The sequence below is a fragment of the Indicator indicator genome, chromosome 15 (genome assembly GCF_027791375.1).
Source record: "Indicator indicator isolate 239-I01 chromosome 15, UM_Iind_1.1, whole genome shotgun sequence".
NCBI lineage: Eukaryota > Metazoa > Chordata > Aves > Piciformes > Indicatoridae > Indicator > Indicator indicator.
In genome coordinates this window covers 16,955,445-16,963,999 of record NC_072024.1, presented here as the reverse complement: position 1 = coordinate 16,963,999, position 8,555 = coordinate 16,955,445, and the positions used below count along the sequence as shown (strand labels likewise).

General features: G+C 52.5%; 1 protein-coding gene across 1 annotated transcript; it reads right to left on the bottom strand.

Annotated features, from left to right (window-relative positions):
- Nucleotides 1-1,202: 1,202 nt before the first annotated feature.
- Nucleotides 1,203-7,663, bottom strand: DUSP7 (dual specificity phosphatase 7). The gene is made up of 3 exons (XM_054387330.1): nt 7,252-7,663; nt 4,454-4,882; nt 1,203-1,908 (listed from the first exon to the last, which is right to left on the bottom strand). Exons 1-3 carry the CDS (start codon nt 7,661-7,663, stop codon nt 1,601-1,603), a joined length of 1,149 nt encoding a protein of 382 aa, XP_054243305.1. The 3' UTR covers nt 1,203-1,600.
- Between the last annotated feature and the right edge of the window lie 892 nt (nt 7,664-8,555).

Genomic DNA, 8,555 nt, shown 5'->3' with positions numbered 1-8,555 from the left:
ATTTTTCCTTTTCTTGAAAAAAGTACAAAAAACTGGATATTTAGAAAAAAATCCGTGGCTTTTTTTTTTTTCTTTTTTTTTTTTTTTCAGTTACATGAGAGTTAAAGTGGACAGGGAGGGGGGAGAAAGGAGGGACTACATTGCAGCCAATAAAGAAATCTCCGAATCCATTCTGCCCTCCTCCCAGAAATTATTACCACTTCCTCCCCTCCCAGCTTGGTATAAGGTGTTTGCCAAACACTAGCCAGAAATATAAACAAGTCTTCTCAGAATAGAAGGCACGGCATAAAGTTATTCAAAAGAGGAAGGAGAAAAAAAAAAAAAAATCAGAACCTCTGTTGAAAGCTCTAATCATCTCAGAATTCGCCAGTTAATATATATATTCATATATATATGTATAAAAAACATTTCTGTTACAACGCTCTTCTCATTTCCACATCACTCCCCTCACACACTCCATAGGTGACGATCCAGTCCCGTCCTGCTACGCAATCCTTGCTCTGCTGCAGGCGCTCGCCGCGTTGCCCCCTCCACCCCGCACACCTGGGTCAAGAATCGAGTGTGCACAAGAAACGCCAACATCACAACTACCTTCTCTGCTTCTCTGGGAAGCTGGAAGGGTTTGGGGCCAGCTGGATGACATTAAGTCAGTCAACAGGCAGCGGAGAATGAAGCTGGGCTCAGACATGCTTCTACCAGCTCTGGAGGCTACAAGAGTTTTACCTCTGGCAATAGCAAACTGTTTTTGGCAGGGGTGGCATCATAAAAAAAAAAAACCAACAAAAAGAAGCTTGCGGCTTAGTCACCTTGGCTGAATCAGTGCAGAGTTTGTGATTGTGAGTGCAGGAGTGGTGAAGGGGTTGCAGTTAAGCCCAACTGGCCTTCACACATAACAAAGCTTCCTACCAGATGCTAACAACAACAGCAGCAGCATGTATCTCTCTCTGGAGTACCCAGTAATATGCCAGGACATACCAAGGCTTCACAAAGTGTGCAAAATGCATTTGGTCAATATAAACATTTGATTAAAAAAAAAAAATCAACAAGAAAGAATAAAATACTGGTTTTGCAACCTTGTCTGTACAAACAGTCAGGAACTTACATATTTAAAAAGAGTTTGAACCCAAAGCTCGAGTAAGATCTATCTTTTCTCTCTCTTTTTTTTTTTTTCTTTAAATCAAAAAAGTAAACTTGGGTTTTAAAACAGTCTTGGCCCAACACCTTTTGTTCAAGGCTTCCAAGTGCATAAATCTCCTCACTCTCCACAGCAAGCTAACCCCTTGGTAGCTCTTCACGTGTGTGCGTGCTCTGACAGTCCCAATGCACCCAGGAAAGCGGTTATTGCCGGTAACAGCTGCGCTCAGAACGCTGTAACATCGCCCGTAGTAAATGACCCTCTGCCAAACGACTACCTCTTCAAACCACTTTGATCAGGACACTAATGAACGGCATTAGCCTTCTTAAAGCAGCGATCAGGCACCTCTGCCCAGAGAAGCTAGTCCTTTCAGAGCTGCCTGGCAAGACAGATACTTTTGTAAGAGTTGAAATGCTCAAGAGAAGCGAATTCAATGCTCGAGTTCCCAACCAGGTGGTGTCCCCTTCATGTGGACTCCAGAGTGTTCAGCTGAAACAGGTTGTGGTTGGTGGGGGTGGTGAAGTAGAGCTGTTCACTGGGCGAGCGGTTGTCACACGGGCTGTTGAGTCCCAGAGTCCTCTCAAAGTCCAGGAGCTGGCCCATGAAGTTAAAGTTTGGGGAAATGTTGGATTTTTTCCTTTTCACAAAGTCATAGGCATCATTCAGGGACAAGTTGAGTTTTTGCATCAAGTAGGCGACAGTGACTGTAACAGACCGGCTGATGCCAGCGAGGCAGTGAACAAGGATCCCACACTTCTTGGAACGGGCCTCATCTGAAACAAGACAAGGGGAAGGGGGAGTCTATTATTCTGCACCAAAAATGCATGGCTCTGGAGCAGGGCCAGATGGCAGCTGCAAGCTCCCAAAACCAGGATGACTGCCAGAACTGGATCCCCCTGCTCCTAGTGACACCATCTTATGTCCTCTGACACCCACATCTCTCCCTCGAAGAGTTTCTGAGAGATCCCCACTGCATGGTGAAGCTGCACATTCCCATTCTCCACAGCAAGGTCAAGCATCCCATGTGCTTGAGAAGAATTAATCAATCCCGGCAACACATCCCTCAGCTAGGTAGCATTAGTACCCTCCATCCAGAGGAATGGAATAACCCACAGAGGGCATGTGGAGCTGGAGGCATCAGCTCCAGCAAGATGCTGGTGGGCAGGCACAGCACACCCATCTCAATGCCAACTAACTAGGGAAAGCTGCATACTCAATGTGAGGCTGCAGCCCAGCACCATACAAGCTATTCTCTTCTGCTGTTCCTGTCCTCCTTCCAGCAGAGAGTAATGTGAATGCAGCCAGAGCCAATCTAAGCAGAGTCTGAAGTGCAGGAACTTCCCTTATTGTGAAATCCTTCCTCAGGATCGACAGCAACGCACTTAACTACAAACAAACGCTTGTGCTGGAGGAGCCTCTCAGGATGAATGGTAGTGGGGAGCAGGAATGCAGGCTGGACCAAAAATGGCGAGAGAACAGCAAGGAAATTTCCCCTCCCTTGCCACCGACTGCAAAGCACACACACACACTCATTGTGTGTGGCGCAGCCGGAACAGTGTGATCCCTTCATGAATTGACATCTCAGTGCTGAGAGAGGGACACGCTGCCGAGCGCGCTCAAGGCACGCAAGCACCCAGCGCTGCTTACTCCCGCACAGCCCTGTTTGAAGTCAGTCATTCAGCTGAGAGCCTGGCAGGCAGGAAGAAGGTGGCAGGAGAAAGAGGATCCTCAGGCCAAGACAGAGGTAAGAGACACACTGGCACCACAAGCGCAGGGAAAGGCAAAGAGCATGTAGGCAAAACAAAATCCAGACCCAAGTCATGACAGGCTTTTTTCCCCAGCCTCCAAAACCAGGCAAGAATTTCAAATATGGTGGGCAACTGCTCCCCTGCATAACCAGCCCTCCTCTCAGTTTCTCCATCTGCAACATCCTTGAGAGACATTTTTGCTTTTCATCTGACCTGCACTGCATTTCTTGGTGTTTGGTTTTAGAGTGAGGTAATCCCCCATTTCCTGTCATTAACTGGGAAGCACAAGTGCAGCACTCGGAGACATCCTCTGACTGGAGCAGACAGATCCCAAATGCCACATGCCAGCGGGGACCCCATACCTCACCCCTGACATTTAATACCACACGCTCTTCCATGCAGGAAGTACAGATGGGACATCAGAGAAGTTCCTGCTGCCACACTGAATCACCCACTTCTGACCACAATCATGTTACTAGAGGACAGAAGCTGGAGGCTAAACAGTGTGTGGGAATCAGGGTTTCCAACAGCTGAAAAGCAGCTGAGGACCTACCACTGCTCTGCCCCACTTCAGGCCTTAGGGCACAGCAAGTGAACACATGCAGTGGGGGCTGAAACAATGCTGCTGGACCAAAGTAGCACTGAAATGGGTTGCAGAGATTTCATTCTGAAGGTAAAGGTCCACCTCACCTTTACGTATCCTGAAGTTTTAGACTAGGTATGAAGCCACAGGGCTTTTAAGAGTTAATGGTGGTAATGCCTACCTGTGTCATTCACCTTCCATAAATCAGAGCCGATTAGGCTAACAATCAACACTAGGAGACAGCACAGGTCACACTGGAAGTGTACATCCCTATTCAGCCCAGATTTCTCACAAACTAAGAAGCAATTGTCAAAGTCAGCACCAGCCTGGGAGAAGAGAGATGCCCCTGCTGCACACATCCCTAAGACTAGCCAAAGCTGTCTCCGGGGCTGCCTGCAGGGAAGTTTTTCCATTACAATGGTAATCACTAACTCACTGTGTTGACACTTACCTTAGGAGAAGTATCCATACAAGGAGTTAGTTACATTAGGGCAACTTACAATGGGATCACAGCTACACTAGCAAATCCTCTCAGGAAAAGAAAACAGTCCCCCCATGCCACATCTTAACCACACTTGGGTATAAGGAATTGCTGGCACCAGTCACGTTAATGCAGGTCCCATCAACACTCATTCCTCTGAGCAAAGCAGGCAAAGGAGCTCCCCACCACCTCTGTTCAGCCATTTCACACAAGTACAAATAACCATAGAAGGGCAAGAGACAGCAGGGCTGGGTCTGGCAGAGCCAGTCCTGCCACTTGCAGGTAACTCAGCTAAGGTGCTGCAAGAGGGCCAAATTTTGGGAGGCCTCTCTGAACCCAGCCAACTCAACACACAGCAGAAGTGTCACCTTGGCAGCATGACACTCAGCTGCTAAGCTAGCACCAGTGCTGTGCCCCGGAAAGGTGAGGCCAGAGAAGAGCTGGGAAGCTGCTTGCCACATTCCCAAGTGGTGAGTACAAAAAGAGATGTTCTGCCAACTACCTACCAATGAAAGCAATGGCCTCAGGAAAGAACTGTGAGAGGTTCTGGCTCCAGTGATCTGAGATGGGGATCTGCTTGTACTTGAACTCTCCATCGTGCTCAAACATGTTTGGCAGGTTGGGAGTCACATTCAGGATGTACTTAATGCCATATTTGCCCAGGACATCCAAGTTGGTCGAATCTTTGGCACAGCCCAGGTACAGGTAAGGGAGGATCTGGACCGGAAAGGCAGGCTGATTGTTAGGGATGGGGCTTCCGTCCGACTCAGTGGCACTGCTGGGTTCCCTGTCGGATTCGCCATCCGAGCAGTCAGAGCTTATCCGCAGCCCTCCCAGGCCAAGGACCGATGCTGGGGGAGAGTTGCTGGGTGAGGAGCTGTCAAGGTTTGTCTCGCAGTGCTCTGAATATTCAGTCTGAAACTTGTTAAAGCCACCTAGGAACGGGGAAGGAAGAAAGGAAAAGAGAGAGGAGGAGAAAAAGACGGTTTATTCTTCAGAATGGGAAATCCTTCTACCTGGACACATAAGCATGGTATTCAGCAGGTCTTTGCCAGCAAGAAGTTGGTATGCCTTCCCAAGGAAGGCATCTCCCTGCTCTCTCATCTTCCCTGGGAAGACTGCTACTGAGCAAACAGGTCCCAGAAAACCAAAGAGTGTTTCTTAAAAGTTCTATATTGTTTGTAATAAAACGAGCCAAAATTCAATTCCAAAACAAACATACATACAAAAAAAAACTCCAAAAAAACCAAACCAACAATGGCAAGAGAAGTTTTGCCTTGTTTAGCTTTTCAGAAGTACAGGTCTGGGGCAGTTTAGGCAAGAGCTATTATGCCACCTAAACAGAAAAGCACAAAAGTATCTCCATCTGAACAGATAGAGCAAGAAAAACAATACATACCCAGCCCAAACACTAAGAGCCAATAAAACAATCCACCTTCAAGCAGGAAAAAGGGATGTACGTTTTGCCAGAGAACCTGACATCTCTAAAAACACGTTTTGCAACTAAGCAGTGCCATGGGTTTGTTCCTCACCCAAACTGCAACGAGCTTGAGGAAAGATAGGCCCCTTCTAAGTCCTCTTTCTCCAACTCCTCAGCTCCACAGCTTAGAAAGGAAAGCAGAAGCAGGGAAGCAAAAATCCCACCAGTCTACCTCCTTTCCAGGCAATATTAAACCAGAGTTCAGCCATCGGTATCTGACACTGACAAATGGTTTAATTAGAAAGGCCTCCTGGAAACTTTGTTAGTGGGTTCGGTGGTTGCAGCGGGGTCACTGAGCAGGACAGACAGCTCCTGCCACATCCATTCATGAAAAGGCTCGTCCTCGTCCTCCTCCTCCCCCTCGAACCCCCCCGCACCGCCAGACAGCGCCGAGGAGCCATTTTGGAATTTTAATTGGAAACATTTTCCACCGAAACTCCCGGAAAAAGGCAGAGAAAGGGGTTCAGCTCCTCCCCTGCCCACCGGAGAAAAGCTCAGGAGTAACTTCAAAGATGCTCCTTCCTGCTAGGCATGAGGACAAGGGGGAGAGAAGCAGGACTACAACGCAAAGGTGCAATGGAGCCCATCAGCAAACCTCACACCAGGATGGGATGGGATCGAGTGCTCACACACCGGCACGGGCAGGGCGCAGAGGGGCAACGGGAGGGGAAAGTGGCATCAAACCCTGTGCTTGCCACCCACCACGTCATCTGTGAAGGAGACTCAGCGCTGCCCTGAAGGCCGGTCCCCAAATACCTGCCTATCACCCCAATCCTATACCAAGGGATTCCCCCAGCTACCCAAAAGGGCTCGATTAAGAAGCAGCAGCGGTTTTGTAAGAGCTTCAAGTGGCAACTTTTTTCATCACTCTCCCCCCCTACACACACACCCCCACACAACTCCTCCGCTCTCTAATTTCTGCCTCAAATTCGCCACCCAGCGACCGGACTGGGAGGATGGGAAGGGTCCCAGCAGCCAGCTGTGGGCTCAGCTCAACCCGCTGCGGGGGCCTGCTGGGATCTTTCAAAATGGCTTAAAAAACCCAAACAAACAACAAAAGAAAAAAAAAAAAACAACCACAAAACAAAACACCAAGAACCCCAGGCGACCCCAAGCCCTCAGGAAAGGGCCTTGTGCGGGGGACTCGGCCCCCCGCTCATTTACCGGCCTGCCCCGGGGAAGCAGCGCGGCTGCCCCCTCCCAGCCCCGCCGACATTTCCAAGGAAAGGGGGAGAAAAACCCAAGAGCTCGCCTTTCGGAGATGGAAGAGAGAAGGGGAAAAGGGGAGGGGGGGCTCTCCTGCTATCCCGAAGATCTGGGCATCCTTTCCGGAGAAGCTGGAGGGGAGCCTGGCGCTAGGTTGCGGAGCACCCGAAATGCTCCCTTCGGGAGACAGCGGCAGTGTCCAGCGCGGGTCTGCCTGGGACGGAGCAGCGCTGGAGGGGCAGCCCCGGCGCCGGCAAGGTTGCGGGACTCCCTCCCACCACTGCCGGGGAGGCGACGCAGGAAGAAACGGGGCACTCCCGGCCGCTTCCAGCCTGCGACCATTTTGTGCGGGGGATTAAAGCGGGATGCGGGGGGGAGGGGGCAGGAGAATACGCATTTTTATATATATATATATATATATATAAAAAAAAAAAATTAGGTAAAGGAAGATGGAAGGAGGGAAGGAAAACAACCCAGCCACCTCCGGCCGGCCAGGGCACGAACGCCCAGCGACGCGGGGGCCGGACGGGGGCTGCGGAGAGGTGAGGAGGGTGTTACTGATGGACAAGGGCGACGGGAGCCAGACGGGGCTGGAGGACGGGCAGAGGGGCACCTCACCTTTCAGGTAATAGGCTTTGCAGCCATCATCACGCAGCTTCTGGAGCAGGAGCCCCAGGACGGAGGTGGCGGCACCGCCGTCCTGCCAGTCGGCGGTGGCCTCGTCGTAAAGCAGCACGGTGTCGGCCTTGCAGCGCTTGACGAAGCGCTCCTTGTCCTCGTGGTTGGGGATGATGGAGCGGATGGGCAGGTTGCCCTTCTTGAGGCGGCGGAGCATGAGCCCGGGAATGGCCAGGTTGATGGCCGTCTCGATGTGCGAGCTCTCGAAAAGCTCGTGGGGGCGGCAGTCGAGCAGTAGCAGCGAGCGGCCGCCGCCCGACTCCAGCTCCTCCTGCAGCCACTCCGCGCTCTTGCACGGCATCGCCGCAGCCATGGGCGCCCGCGGGGAGCTCCCCCAGACCTGCGTTTTCATGGGGCTCAGCAGCGGCGGCCGCCAGCGCCCGGCCCACCGGCCACCCACGCGGCGGCCGGACGCGGCCCCGGCTCCGCTCCCGCCGCTATCTCCCCCTCTCCCCGGGCCGGGGTGGGTTTTACGCTGAGCCGGACGCGGCGCCGCTCCGCTCCACACGGCCGTAAGTGCGCGCTTGCCTACGGCACGGAGCGCGGCGGCCCCCGCTCTGCCCTACGCGTTGCGCCCCATCCCGGCGGCCTCAATTAAAGCGGGGCTTCGCCGGCGGCTCGGCGTGTCATGCCTCGGGAGGCGGGGCGGGCAGCGGGGCCGGCCGAGCAGCAGCACGCTCCGCCCGGCACCGATCGGCTCAGCGCGGCCCCGTGCACACTCCCCGGGCGGCGCGGCCCCGAGCACAAGTCCCTCCCCTAACAGTACGTCACCGCCTCCCGCCACGCCCCTAGGGCCAATGGGGGGCGTCGGGGCCGAGCGCCTGAGCCCAAATATGGGCATAGGCGGGGCCGAGTGCAGGAAGGCGCGCGGGGGTCGGAGCCCACGGAGCCCGGACCCGCCGCTGGGCACATCCCGCCAGGGCACCCGGGCACCTCGCCCCTTGGTTCCCTCCGCGAGTGTTCACCCAAAAGGTTAAGAAAAAGCGACGGGAGTGAAGCGGCCCGGCCCTCGGGCCGGTGGGTTTGCAGTGGGTCATGCCCGGCCCCACCTCGGTCTTGAACAGGAATGCAAAATAAAAACAAACTGAGGCTTTTTGGAACTGAGGTTCCAAAATAAAATTGACTGAAACTCATTAGGCTTCTGGATTCCCTTTCATTCCCAGAATGAACTTCAAAATAGATTATTTTACATTTGCATACTCCTGTTATTTTTAGAGTATCTTCCCTATTGGTACCACTACTAT